Raw genomic sequence first — 15,000 nt, forward strand, 5'->3', positions numbered from 1 at the left:
AAACTGGCCCGAAATCACCTGGGACGCACGCAAGCACAGCTCAATATGGGTGGCAGGGATAGTGAAGTTAGACAGGCTGGATCAGCGGTGAATGGGGGGCAGTATCAATGGATCCCTATTACATTCTGAACTCTAATGTTACTTTTGATTGCCAAAATGCGTTAGTTGTCAATATAAAACGTTAACGGCGTAAATACGGTGACCGGACGTCCCGCGGTTTCGAGCTGTGTGTCCCGAGTCCCAACAGATATCTTTAAAACACTGAAATGTCCCGGTCTTCAACCTTCACTAGAAAATGGTGTAAACGGTCGGGGAAGTACCTTCACAGACAGCGTGTTAGCCACGATGCCGTCCACTGTGTTTTCGGTGAAAGGGTCGAAGTGTTTGTCCGGCCGCCTCATGAACTCGGGCTTCAGCCTGTAGCCACAGCGACCGTTGTACTCGTACATGAAGAGATTGAGCTGCATGGAAAGATCTGGGACATAAATAAAAATAAGACAACTCAGCTTTGGGATCGGCCTTACCGACATCAACATGACAATGTGAGATGTGAACGACAGTACACCGCCAGGAAATATAACTGCCAACGGGGAAGTGATGTCATTCACGCTTTACTAAAATCAGGGTGAGAATAACTATGAAAAAGGCGGCAAAGGGGATAAAAGCAAAACGCCGGTATTTTTTAAGCTAAAGCCTATTTTTCCATCAGTGGGAGTCAATCAGAGTGATTGGCATTAGAATATTTTCAATTGATCCAGTATTGAGGGAAGTGCTTCTTCAACCGACTGCAGAGCACCGGGGCAATCAGCGTCGCTGAAGGACTACGATTATAGAGATATATATATATATATATATATATATAAATATATATATAATATTTTTTTTTAATTTTTGATTTAAAATAATCTGAAGCCAATCACTTGGGTTGATTTCTGAAGATGGTTTAATAAAACAGCATATTTTTCCTTCAAATCCGGCAACTGGCTTGTAATTATAGTACAAGACAATAGAGCAGCCCTCCCTCTCACTGATCTATATCACAGACCACCTGTAAGGCCCTGCACCTCCTGTATCCTCCATGGCTTCTCGGGATTTTGTCACAGTACATCTTGCATCCATTCTCCTGTATCGCTACAGGGGTAGCCATGGCAACAAGGCACTACTCTTAGTATACAACAAGATGCACAGAATCATCACCAAAGGTCTTTCTAAGCCATGGTGTGTGGGTAGGCTGAACCAGTTGCCCTGGAGCCGATGGCGTGGTGCTTTTATATCTACAGACACCCGTGCTTTAGGGGGCCAGGGGTCAGGGGTCAAGGGTCAGATTCTCCCACCTATGGTTTGGTAGTTGAGAGCCACCAGCTGGCAGCCGGCGTTCCAGAAGAGCTGGGGCATGAAGTTGGAGGAGTCCATTCGAGTTCCTTTGGGGTAGATTCGACTCAGCTGGGACTTATTGTATCTGGCGAACAGCAGGTTAAGGCTTTTGGCAGATACTGGTACTATGATAACTAGTTTCATGAAATGTGGACATATCGTATCTTAAAGCAGGTGCTGTTAATGGTATTTATTACATCTGGGACACATTGGGTTCAGGGTTTCAGAAGTTTAAATGTATTTATTTATTTTTATGAAATTATTATTATTAATTTTTTTTAGAAGTTAATAACTCTACAAATACTACTACTACTACTACAACTACTAGCATGAGAGATGGTACTACCCTAATAGTGGGTGAAATAACAGAGATATTTGAGATATTAAATTATTGTAATATATTATAGGTAGTACACATTCGGCTAAGGGATTCTAATATACTACAACTAAATGTTGATACTATGAGAAGACTATATAATCAGGGACTATAATGTGATTTATTGAGTTGATACATTTGATGTTATGTGTTACTATAGTTAATACCAATAGAAAGTCATATCTATATACTAAAATGAGCAGATAGACTCATTGAATGGTTCTACTACTATAACTACCGCTTACTCCTCTTTCTGCCATAAATAGGATCCCTGCGGTGGAGCCGACTGATTAGTAACGTAGATTAGCGATGCCGTCCTTGACTCAGAGCGAGGCACTTAACCTGCAGCCGCTCGTGTGGAGCAGCATCGTCATAGGATAACGCTCCGTCCGGGTGGCGCTTTCACCGCGTTCATCAGTCGCTGCCTTTTGATTCTGGAAAACATTGCACGTATTTATCAAACCCAACCCCTCCCCCTCCAGATTAATCAAGAATAAACAAAAACAAACAAACAAAAAAAAAAGACCATCGCGAGAAACAAAAAGAGACGAAAAGAGCCAAGGTGTTTGGGTGGCAGAAGAGGCGGTTGCCATGGCGCACTGTTGCCACGGCAACGTGAAGGATACTCCACAAACTCCACCGGTGACTTGGTGAGATGCTCGAGCGCTTTGGTCTCCACGAACGACGACATGTGGCAGCAGCGGCCGGCCTCTGAGCCGAGAGGGACAACGTGCACGCACGCAGGCACACACACACACACACACACACACACGAGTGGGGAAAGAGGGGGTTATTAGTCCAGTAGTTCATGAGGGAGTTGGTTGGGCTTCCGTTCGTTTCAGATTCACTCTCTTGGTCACAGACCCATCTAAGAGCGATTCACACCCTTTTCCACTTTACGCTGCAGGTACTTTTGAAGCTAAAATTGGCTGAATATGGTCGCTCCGTTATGACATTTAACTCAGCGCGGTTGGAGCGGGCTCATCCGGCCTGGATGGAAAAGGCTGACACCTCTTGGCTTTAGAGTACACTCCCCAACCTCCCGAATTAAAAAATAAGTCTTCAGAAGTCTTACCAGTAAAATCATTCTACATGTGGTCACTTTTTTTTTTAAATACGTAGTGTACAATACATGCTGAACGGGCGAAGCGCGTTGAGTATTAATTTTTTTTTTTTTCAGTTGATTGAATGCTCGCAACTTTAAGGTATACTGAATATGTGACAAATCTTTATTATTCATTGTTTATTTTTCGGTTCATTTTCTGGTCTATTGTTGGGTTTGTTCTATATTGAAAAAAGGTTAGGTTCATATTATTGATTTTTTATATTTTTTAGGTTTTTATTTATTGTTTATTGCTTATCATAAGGTTATTGTATATACCGCCAAATTCCTATTGTCCATTCTTTATTTTTAGGTTCATTGTTTTTATTGTTAAATATTTTTTTAATATTTTGAATGTTTATTGTATTTTTTGAAGTTTACTGTTTATAGACTTTTTTTTTGCGATTGTCGTATTTCTACTCTTATCTCTTTATTATTATTGTATATATTTTTGATGTGAGCTACTGTGACACAGCAATTTCCCTCCAGGGACTATTTCAGTTTTATTCATTTTAAACTATACCTATCGATGAAAAATTGAATTATTTGCTCATTCTGTACGAAAACTGTTGTGTCCGCATCTCTCGTCGCGTGATTCCTACTTTTGGAAGCTTCGAAGGAGTGGAACTTGGTCGGCTGGACATAGTTCACCAGCGTCGACATTTCCTCCGTGGCGATGGCTTCCCTCTCTGCCGAGCCCTGCGGCGAAACGACAGGATCCTCATCATCATCCTCATCGTCCTCCTCCTTCTCCTCCTCCTCCTCCTCATCATCATCATCCTCACATCATCATCATCATCATCATCATCATCATCATCATCATCATCATCATCATCATCGTCATCATCATCCTCATCATCATCTCATTATCATTATCATCACCACCATCATCATCATCATCATCATCCTCATCCTCATCATAATCTCATTATCATTATCATTATCATCACCACCATCATCATCATCATCATATTGTCATCATCATCTCATTATCATCATCACCATCATCCTCATCCTACTCATCATCATCATCCTACTCATCATCATCATCATTATCATACTCCTCATCATCGTCATCATCATCATCCTCATCCTACTCATCATCATCATCCTACTCATCATCATAATCATCATCATCATCATCATCATATTGTCATCATCATCTCATTATCATTATCATCATCATCATCATCATAATCATCATCATCATCCTCATCCTACTCATCATCATCATCCTACTCATCATCATCATCATCATCAGCATTACCCTACTCCTCATCATCATCATCATCATCATCATCATCCTCATCCTACTCATCATCATCATCCTACTCATCATCATTATCATTATCCTCATCCTACTCATCATCATCCTACTCATCATCATCATCATCATCATCATCCTACTCATCATCATCATCATCATCATCATCATCCTACTCATCCTACTCATCCTACTCATCATCATCATCATCATCATCATCATCTAGTCATTGTTTTAAAAACTAATCTCATTATCATCGGGTGGTAAATCACATCAACCTCAGTATTAGCATTGTTAGCATGTAGCATAGCAGCAGCACGGTGTCTGCACAGAGATCCAATCACCCCTTCCGTAAACAACTACAAGCAAAGTATATTCACTAAAACACACTCATATTTCGCCATTTCTTTGCCTCTTCACCTACAGCCATTCATGTATAATGATGTTTTGGCGAGTTCCCTGGGTGTGTCGTGGTTTCCTTTCGTTTAGTAAGCTCCGTGGCCTGCCTTTGTCTGCGGTACCGTCGTTGATGATCCCATCGGGTCAGTAAACAAATTGAAACATACTCAGCCGCCTCAAACTGAAAAAAACAATATTTTGCAGTAAACAACCAATTAGGGAAATATCACTTCCTCCTTAAAGCTGAGCCGCTCAGTGGCGTAAACAGCTACTCTAGACTTCAACAACAACTACTGTACATTAAGAACAATGCAAAATTGGGAACAGCAAAGGATAACAACCACCGTCGTGTAAGTAAACAACTGGGTAAAGAAATAAAGTATTAAATAAACAGTCAAAATACATCAACATCAGCACAAACAGCCGCATCCCAATGAGGGTGAACACAGAACTAAAAATAACAGCGGCGGGTCCGCAGCGCCGACCTTTTTGCCGTCGTCGTCCTCGTCGTCCTCATCTTCCTCGCTCTCAGCCTCGATCTCTGTTCAAGAAGATGAGGCGTTGTCGAATAACGTATAAACCAGTCATTAATAATCATAAGCGATCGACCCCACAGCTGCTTTTTAAATTATAATTATAATAATACTAATAATAACATTTGAATAATTTCAACATCATCATCCGATTCCTTACTGATGGAATGAATGAATGCAGAATGAGTCAAAGTTATTATACACAACAGTCGGAATGAGTGTAATACAATTTAAAAAAATAGTAAAACTACCTAAAATACTACTTAATCACTGCAACATGAGGAGAACATTTTTATTAGGGGCGGAGTAACTCCTTTCTAAAATGACCGGATGCACCTGGCTGCCGGGGCGTGTTTACCTCCAGGGTTGTTGCTCGGAGGCGTGGACTCGCTGCTCTGGGCGGCGGCTTGGTCCGTCAGCCTCTTGGTTTCGGGAGCCACCGTGGGCTTGTGGGATTTTTTGTTCTTGATGAGAATTTTGCCCATCAGCTCCTGAGGGCTGGGCAGGGGAACGCCCGGTTCCAGCTACGCACGCACACCCGCGCGCACACACACACACACACACACAACAGATTATAATAGAATAGCCAATACATTTGTGTGTGTGTGTGTGTGTGTGTGTGTGTGTGTGTGTGTGTGTGTGTGTGTGTGTGTGTGTGTGTGTGTGTGTGTGTGTGTGTGTGTGTGTGTGTGTGTGTGTGTGTGTGTGTGTGTGTGTGTGTGTGTGCGTGTGCCTGTGTGTGTTCCCACACTTACGGCATATTTGTCCAGAGGGTCAATCAGCAGAGCTTCTCCAAAGATGGAACGACAATATTCAGCCATTTTAGCCTGCTGCTTCAAGCTGTTACATGAGCGAGGAGGTTAGTAGGTAGTCAGTGCAACGAGTTTGCTTTTAGGGACAAAATTGGTTAATATTGGACAAGTTATTAAAAAAAATCCGTAAGTAAAGAATCAGTAAGTAAGTCAGCAGGTGGGTTATTAAATAGGGTATGCAGGCGAGTATGTTAATAAGCAGGCAGGTAAAAAGAACACACAAATACAAACAACGACGGTGGGAAAGACTCGAACGGCGGAAAGGAGGAGAAGATACTCACGAATCCACATGGTTTTCGAAAGAGAGGATGATGGGGAAAGGGGAGGTCTTGAAGGCGCATTCCGCGATGGCTTCGATGACTTCCTAGAAACGGACGACACGACAGCCAGGACGACAGAAGCCACGTTTAGACGCACAGGAAGCGGATCGGGGGGGAAAGGGTCACTTCGCGGTCGAGCGCCCGCCGACCAGAAGGACGAGTCGCGGCGGAGGGACGGCGGCGGGGGGTCCGCTTGATCGTCCCATTTTTTACTTATTTATTTTTTTCCCCCTCCCTAAAAGAAGGTTCCTACGTACAGCGCGACCCGAGCCAGAGCTAAAGCTGAGATGACGTCTGATTACTTGAAGCCGTTGGAGCAGCTTCTCCTTTTCGAGAGAATCACGACCTCCACCTTCGCCGGCGGCTTAGAACGCAACGAGCACGGCGGGGAACGACCAAGGGGGGCACGGCCGCCGCTTCGCCCGAGAGTGCTGCCCGCGCGCCGTCGCCGCTGAACATCTGACCTCCACGGCCAAAACCGGGGGCGAGGCTCTCGCCAGTACCTTGAAGGAGATCTCCGACGTCATGGTGAAGCCGTGCGTGATGACGGGCTCCTCCTCGGCCGTTCGGCCCTTCCAAACGTCCAGCTCCACGCAGCGGCACCCGGCCAGAAGGACCTGCCGGTACATCTCCACCGAGGAGCTGCCCGCCAGCTGACCAGCTGAGAGAGGGAGAGACAAGGGCGTGGCGGGGCGGTTAAGGCGGAATGTCCATCCCAGCTGAGCCTTTCTGCCGTAAAAGGCGTCGGATTTGGGACAGAGGTTTGTATGTAATGAAAAGGACAGCGATACGGAGGGGCCCAATGATTGAAAAATTAAATAAAAATAGAGCAGCGATGGAAGGCGGAAGGTCCTGCCGTGGCCCGGATGTATTGAGGTGTATTTTAGCAAAAGAAGGCAAAGTCAAAAATCCTGACCCCGAATCGACCATATCCCTTTTTTGGGGGCGGGGGGTTGTCCTTTTCTCAAGTTAAAAGCTTTTGTCAAAAAAAAAGTGAGGGAGAAGTGTCGGTGATGTACTGGCATCAGACCTTACGAGCCTGAAGACATTTCCAATTGTCATCTGGACACAGGTTGTGCTAAACAACCCCATCAATGCAGGCCTAAAATTAACTAATATCACATTAGAATCACATTATTACACAAGTAGTTAACACAGTAGGCTTCGAATACATTCTCTTTGCCCGGCGTGTATATGCCTTAATAGACTAGGCGAGAAGCCAAAATCTTGTGTGTGTGTGTGTGTGTGTGTGTGTGTGTGTGCGTGCGTGCGTGCATGTGTGTGTGCGTGCGTGTGTGCGTGTATGCCCCCTGTCTACCTGTCAGGTATGTGTTGTGTGAGGAGTTTATGAAGTAGTGAGACAGTGGGAAGCTCATGTCCTCGGACTGATCCAGCTTCTCGGGCGGGATCACTCCATTCTCAGCGCTGGACAGGTAGCTGGAGAACGCCTGCAGAGTGATAAGACCTGCGCACGCACACATGCGCACGCACGCACGCACACACACGCACACAGAAAATAATTGGCTTTGGGGAAAAAACTTTTTTCAGGATTCTTCTGTTCTCAAACAATATCAGCAAAACAGCAAAGGTTATCTTTGTGCACTTTGTACTTTATTTTATTCTTATTTTCGAACAGCAAATTAAGTCTATATATAGATCATTGACAATTGTTTTGCATAAAAAATGTAATGTGGACATTTTGTCCAAAATCACGAGTAAAATATTTGCTGTTGAGTCATTTAGTATTAATGGAGAATGTATTGCTGTTTTAGTGAAATTGTGTTGTTTTTTCACTTCTGTTTTTTATCCTTTCTTCCCAATCGTTCTATCCATCTTTCTATCATCTATCCATCTATCTATCTATCTACCTATCTACCTCCCTACCTACCTGTCCATCCATCCATCCATCCATCCATCCATCTATCTATCTATCTATCTATCTATCTATCTATCTATCTATCTGTCTATCTATCTATCTATCCATCTATCCATCTATCTATCATTCTGTCCGTCCGTCTATCTTTCTATCTAGAGCTCTGGTACCTTGCTCCAGCAGCGCCTGGTCCTGCTGGTATCGCTCCATCAGAGAGTGCGTCTGCGCCGGGCGGAGAGGCGGGTAAAGGATCTCGTTCAGCCTGGGATCTCTCTGTTTGTTGTTGATAAAGTCCGTCACCTGGTCCACCGAGAGGCTGCTGTCGCTCGCTCCCCTAGGCAACAAATACATTCGACTTGAGGCAACAAAATAAAAGCGTGCAAAGGCCGAGCTCAGTCTCAATGTCGTCCATCACAAGAGCCCCATTAGGCCCCCAGAAGAGCAGAGTGGATGGGGGGGGTTGACATTTGGGGGATGGCATTGGTTATTTTAAATAGCAATGGTCTTTTCAGGGACAGATTTAGATGAAGATTTGCTAAAATGTACCGCTTGACTAAAGCAGCAGAAAATTACGCAAGTGAAGGTCACGCTTGGAGATTTAATGGTGTTGTTTGCACAATGTGCAGCCTTTGACCAGTTCCAGAATGAAAATAAACAATCATTTCAGTGAAAATTTTAAGTAACAAAGATTTTCAAGGGGAGCAATTCAACTCTGACTAAGAGAAATGGAACTTTGGAGACTATTCCTCCAAAATAAATAAATAGATATATACAATAAAAGCCGCATACTATTAACCTATGAACCTAAAAATGGACAAAAAAAACAATAAAACACCCTTAAGAATTAACAAGATCGATTTGGCAATTTACAATAAACATAATCATTGACACTAAATATTTAAATAAACTTGAAAGTAAACCAGAAAAATAAACTGAACGATAAACAATGAACAATAAAAGTTAAGCAACAAAATTATTGAATAAATGATTTTAAAATGAACGTGTACGGAGTCACCAAACCATGTAAAAAAAATAAATAAAATAAAAAATCGGTGGGTCATTAAAAGACGAAGAAAAGGAAATAATAATAAAATACTGTCAAAAACTGCTCCATCAGACGTTGGGCGTCGAGACATCTCGCCGGAATGCCAAGGCCCTCACCGCCATTGTAAGAGGGAGCCGTCCCCTGCACAAACTTTATGAAATAAACCCGATGAATGACTGAGAAAACACATCACTCGTAAATCTCCACGCCCGCTCCCAGTGCGCCATAGAATTGATTCAGAAATCCGGCTGACGGCCCATAAATCACTAAATGGTTCAGCCCGGGAGCGTAGGAGCCACCCGCAACCCTCTCGCGTCCTCGGTGACTGAGCTGTTAAGTCGATCCCAGGGTGACAACAGAGTCCGATCAAGCTGCTTTTTTATTGTCGCCCACCATGATGCCGGAATAAACGTCCCGCTAAAACCGCAGTGTGCGCCAGCTGTGAAATAGGCATCCAAAACATTCTTCTTTCCTATTGCGTTTTAACGTCAACTAACTTTTTTTAATTTTATTTTTAGCGTTTGCCTTTTGCCCCTGTCGTGGATTAATACCTTTTTTTTTCTTTTCCTGCATTTTTATTCTTTATTACTTTCATTTTCTATGTATTTTTCATTTGCTTTTTTTTTTTTACGTCACTCAAAGCTCCTTGAGTCTATAATGTGTTTGACTTGTGCGATGTATAAATACATTTTAAACAGAGCAGATGACTGTGCAGGAGGCGATGTTTGTTTCCTGATTTGAGAGCAATCTTTCGAGCGGGGCAGAGGAAAGGAGGAGAGGAGAGATGCGGCGGAGAGGAGGAGAGGTGAGGAGGAGGAGGAGGAGTGGAGAAAGGGGGAGGTGGGGAGGAAGAGAGAGGAGAAAAGCAGGAGAACACGACAGAGGGAGAGGGGGAGAAAAGGAGAGAGGCAGAGGAGAGGTGGAGAGGAGGAAGAGGAGGAGAGGTGGAGAGGAGAGAAGAGAGGAGGAGAGGTGGAGGGGGGAAGAGGAGGAGCAGTGGAGAGGAGAGCAGAGAGGAGGAGAGGTGGAGAGGGGGAAGAGGAGGAAAGGTGGAGAGGAGAGAAGAGAGGAGGAGAGGTGGAGGGGGGAAGAGGAGGAAAGGTGGAGAGGAGAGAAGAGAGGAGGAGAGGTGGAGAGGGGGGAAGAGGAGGAGTAGCGGAGAGGAGAGCAGAGAGGAGGAGAGGTGGAGAGGGGGAAGAGGAGGAAAAGGTGGAGGGGAGAGAAGGGCGGAGGAGAGGTGGAGAGGGGGGAGGGGGGCTGAAGAGGGGAAGAGGAGGGGCGGAGAGGAGGATGAGAGGTGGAGAGGAGAGAAGTAAAATAAATAAATAAATAAATAAATAAATAAATAAGTAGAAACATCCCATAAATGAATGCACTGCAGACCTCGAAAAGCTGACTTTTGCCCCAAAACGGAGCGGCTCGGGGCAAGGCGTGGAGGGGCGTGCGGTGGGACCTGGGAGGCGGCTGTAAGCTCAGTAAGTGAAGCGGGTGTGAAGCGCGGTGTGACTACCCACTGCAGTTTGAAGACGCTGTTGATTTCCGGACGGGGACACAGACATTCCAGGAAGCTCCTGTAGACGTCCGGGGTGAAGTCCTCCAGCTTGACACTGTCGCCCTGTCAAACACATTTGGAAACCGTATACTGTACCGTGGTGGGTTTTTTTTTTTTTTCTAGCCCCCCAAGCCCGAGATTTGGTTCAATCCAACGGAGGGAACGTCCTGTGAGGCCTGAACCCACGCCCCGATGCAAATGTGCGGCAACGCCCATCATGGCGAGCTGAGTTCAGTGTGTCCTTAGTGATTTTTTATTTTATTTGAAGAGGTTCTAAAGAGGTCCCTTCGTTCGCCGGGTTAAGGCTGAGAAGGAGGGTGTGGGATCCGACAGGGTTGGACGTAATTACCTCGAAAAAGACGCAGTATACGCAGCTTTGAATAGTTACCCTCCCGTAGGGCAGCCGGCAGCTCTCCAGAGCGTTCTCCACTCTCTTCCTGTCCGCCGAAAACAGACGAACAATGCTGCGAGGGAGAAGAGCAAGTTGAAGGGCAAAGCGTTCGCAGAGAGACGGCGCGGCGACGGAGGCGGTTCGACGGGAACTCACTTCTTGACGGGGATCCTGCCGTCTGGATTGGGCTGAAGGGTCAACTTGACGTACCTGCGATTGGAAGTACAGCATGAGGAGTTCATTTTTTAAGGAAGGCTTTGGCAACAACGTGGGGGGGGCGCGGCGGACAAAGGGGCGCGGTCAAGCACCGGCCGCGGACGACGGCGCTATCCCCTTTCGGCGGATACCACGCAAGTGCTGCTTGACCGCGCCCCTTTATCCGCCACCAAGGGGTATAGCAATAAACATCCGCTGGGGTACAAGTGTGGTTCATCCGGGTTTATAAAGTGAGACTCCTGCGACTGCTGTTATTGCCCACGCCCTGAGCGGTTTTAACCGTCCGTGGCAATTGGAAAACCCAGATGGTCGACGAAAAATATGAAATAATACTTATTGATCCTGGAAGTCGAACGATCCCGCCGAAGAAGGTTTGGGGCGATGCTCGGGGAGACATCACTGTGGATTTTCCTTTCACCAAAGTAAGATTTTATTCTATATATATTTTTATTTATTTATTATTATTTTTTTTTTATTCTATAAGTATTCGACTTACTGTATTACGTTTTAGGAGTCAGTTAGTTGGTCTATTAGAAATAAATTTTTCCTAGGACATATTGTTTATCACCGGGTGCGTTGCATTACATTTCACTGCATACATGTATGAAAGTATGTATATGTACGTGACGAATAAACCTCTTGAATCTTGAAGATCACGATTTGCGTGAGGTGAAACCCGATGAGCCCGGTTTCGAGTTCTGCCCAATCTTTTTTTTTCTCAAGTAAACCTTCGACGGACTACGGTTCCGCCCGAGTTTCGCCCAACCGCTATCGAGGCGCCCGGCGCATGTCGCCCAGCGCGCACCGCCACCGGCACCAGGATTGAGCGGCGCGACTGACACCAGGCGGGACACGCGTGAAAGCAGTTCCCTGAGCCCGAGAGCGCAATGTGGGCAAGGTGTCTGTGACGGCCCGTGCGATTTCATGGATTTGGCGTTGTGTAATGTGTGTTGTGTGACGTCACATAGGCATACATAATGTATTTGTGTCATTTGTCACTTGCAGTCAATGTAATTTATAGCATAAGATAACACTTTGTTGACCCATAGGGGGGAAATTATTTCAAAGGACTCACATACACATACATACAGTATGTACATACAGCATGTATGTGTGTCTGTACATTTATATCTTTGTATTTGTGTGTGTGTGTTTGTGTGCGTGTGTGTGTGTGTGTGTGTGTGTGTGTGTGTGTGTGTGTGTGTGTCAGTGTTTCTATGCTCGTGTTACTCACGCCTTGAGGAGACTATGGTCCCTGTTGAGATTCTGGCTCAGAAGGTTGGAAGACAGAGAGAACAGCTCCTCACACCACACCTTCGGACGTAAGAAACACAGTCGCCGTCGCCATCGTCAGCGTCATCATCATCACCACCATCATCATCATCATCATCATCATCATCATCATCGTCAGCATCATCACCACTGTCGGCGTTAGAGGCGACAGACAGGGGGTGCAGCACGGGGACGCGCGGCGCGTTATATCAAAATTGCGCCGATTCAGGGAGGACCTCTCCCAGCACGGTGAGGAAAGCGATCCAACAAGGCGAGCTCACCACCGCTTTTGGATTCATGAGAGCAACGATGCAACTGCCAGAGCGGGAAAAATAACATTTCATCCGCCGCACCCATCCCCTCGCCATCATCACCACGTCAAGCGCGACCATGCACTCGGTACCTTGGCCTCGTCCTCCTGCGCAGCGATGAAGTTTAGCTGGTTGGCGTTCACGAGATCCGACGCCGTCACCACGGTAACCATGCGGTTCTCCAGCCGACCGACCAGGTTGCCCACGTCCAGCAGCTCCCGTAGCTTGGCTTCCTGTAGCGCCACACAAACCATCGGACGGGCACATAACTAGCGCCTGTTGTTCCACACTATCGATAGAATCGTTCAAATCGTTCGAGGCTCCAAGAGGGCAGATTTAGCCACAATGGCCACCAAGGAAAATGATCATTTCGGTTGATCAAAAGCCCCACGACACTGAGGAGCCGCCATGTAAGTGGTCACAAAGAATCTGAATGGGGATCCAATTGTGGATAAAGGGGAATACCACGCATTTTCAGCATTAAAAGGGGGAAGGGGGAAATACAAAGGTGCGATTCCCAAAAAGGGCAAATTAGGCACACCTAGGGAAGGCAGAACTCCAAATAAGGGCAAATACGTCACAGCCAAGGTGGACAAAGAGTGATGCAAGGAGAACCTCGCTACGTCGGTGAATCTAGGTGGTTTATGATGGGTGGTGTTCCCATTTTAAAAGGACGCAACGAGCGTCACATAGCTCGAGATTAGCCCCCACAGGGAAGTCAAAGGTCACCCAGGGGTCAGAGGTTAATTGAAGACGAGGGTACCTTCGGTGTCCTGGTGCTCCGGCCCGTTCTGACGTCTTTCACCAGGGTCAAATCCAACAGCTCTGTTTCCTAAAAGGACAGATAAACAAAGAGAGAGAGAGAGAGGTAAAGGGCAGATACAAATGTACATAAACACGCGCACGCACACATGCACGCACGCACACACAGAAACACACACACACACACACACACACACACACACGCAGATATACATAGAATTGCATATATACTGTTCTCACATGCAGTATATGAAACACACATGCACTCAAGCTCCCAGATCAGTTGTTATCAGGGAGGTTAAATGCTTCCTCCTGTTCCCTGCATGGTATTTACGCCCACCTGGAAAGACAGAGGAGGTGAGTGTGTGCGCGCCTGTGTGTGTGTGTGTGTGTGTGTGTGTGTGTATGTGTGTATGTGTGTAAGTCAACGTTCACACACTCTGCGAAAAGCCGTAGGGCTGCTCACTCCACAGTTTTCATATCTGTCGGCTGTATGGGCTTGCACATGGCAGTTCGACCTCATGTGATATTATTGGATTGTTTCAGAGAGTACAAATATATCCCTGTGTAACCGCTGTGGATACTTGTAGATTATATTGATCAAACAGTTAAGGTCAAATGTGCGGTTTACACAATTGTAATTGGTCTCATCACTCTGCATACGATCAATTATGTATAGGAGGGTTGTTCGTGTAGAAATCTTCTCGCCATTAGGTACTGTACATTATTTCATATTTCATATTACATTCCTATGCGCGTATAAATGGTGTCGGTATGTGTGTGTGTGTGTGTGCGTTTCCGTGTGCATGTGTGTCCGTGTGCGTGTGCGTGTGCATGCGTGTGTGTGTGTGTGAGTGTGGGTGCATCTGTGAGTGTATCCATGTGTGTGTGTGTGTGTGTGTGTGTGTGTGTGTGTGTTCGTGCATATGTGCGTGCGTCTGTGCGTGTGTGTGTGTGTGTGTGTGTGTGTGTCTGTGCGTGCGTGCGTGTTTGCATGTGTGTGTGTGTGTGTGTGTGTGTCTGTGTGTGTGTGTGTGTGTGTGTGTGTGTGCATCTGTGAGTGTGTCCGTGTGTGCGTGTGTTCGTGTGTGTGTGCGTGCATCTGTGAGTGTGTCCGTGCGTGCGTGTATCTCACACCTTATTTTGATCAGTCCAGTAGAGGTAGAATCCATTTGGATCCACACACAGAGTGACTGGAGTCACTGTGGACAGATCCTAAACAGACAGAGAGAGAGGAACAGAAAGACAAACACTTCTTTTCACTCAAACTGTTTGTATCGGTTTGACACCTGGACGATCATGACCCCGTGACAGCCTTTGCTGGGAAATCAGAGCCAATCAGACCCAAACAGGTGAACCGTGACCGTGGCGGACGCTGTAAGGTAGTGCAACTAGTGC

General features: G+C 45.8%; 1 protein-coding gene across 1 annotated transcript in view; it reads right to left on the bottom strand.

Moving 5' to 3' along the window:
* Positions 1–15,000, bottom strand: part of LOC307242302 (1-phosphatidylinositol 4,5-bisphosphate phosphodiesterase beta-1-like) — a gene marked incomplete at both ends in the record, with an annotated part of 26,678 nt that overhangs the window by 9,230 nt on the left and 2,448 nt on the right. The window contains 19 exons of the mRNA XM_080016712.1: positions 1–18; positions 321–475; positions 1,335–1,459; positions 2,377–2,461; positions 3,455–3,551; positions 5,001–5,056; positions 5,407–5,572; positions 5,804–5,888; positions 6,142–6,224; positions 6,684–6,841; positions 7,499–7,645; positions 8,224–8,387; positions 10,613–10,713; positions 11,039–11,114; positions 11,198–11,251; positions 12,492–12,571; positions 12,933–13,073; positions 13,604–13,672; positions 14,740–14,817. The exon at positions 1–18 is cut by the window's left edge and continues 150 nt beyond it. Coding sequence (XP_079872838.1) covers positions 1–18; positions 321–475; positions 1,335–1,459; positions 2,377–2,461; positions 3,455–3,551; positions 5,001–5,056; positions 5,407–5,572; positions 5,804–5,888; positions 6,142–6,224; positions 6,684–6,841; positions 7,499–7,645; positions 8,224–8,387; positions 10,613–10,713; positions 11,039–11,114; positions 11,198–11,251; positions 12,492–12,571; positions 12,933–13,073; positions 13,604–13,672; positions 14,740–14,817 — 1,938 coding nt within the window. The remainder of the gene's footprint in view (positions 19–320; positions 476–1,334; positions 1,460–2,376; positions 2,462–3,454; positions 3,552–5,000; positions 5,057–5,406; positions 5,573–5,803; positions 5,889–6,141; positions 6,225–6,683; positions 6,842–7,498; positions 7,646–8,223; positions 8,388–10,612; positions 10,714–11,038; positions 11,115–11,197; positions 11,252–12,491; positions 12,572–12,932; positions 13,074–13,603; positions 13,673–14,739; positions 14,818–15,000) is intronic.

This window comes from Zeus faber (assembly GCF_960531495.2).
Source record: "Zeus faber genome assembly, chromosome: 16".
Classification (NCBI taxonomy): domain Eukaryota; kingdom Metazoa; phylum Chordata; class Actinopteri; order Zeiformes; family Zeidae; genus Zeus; species Zeus faber.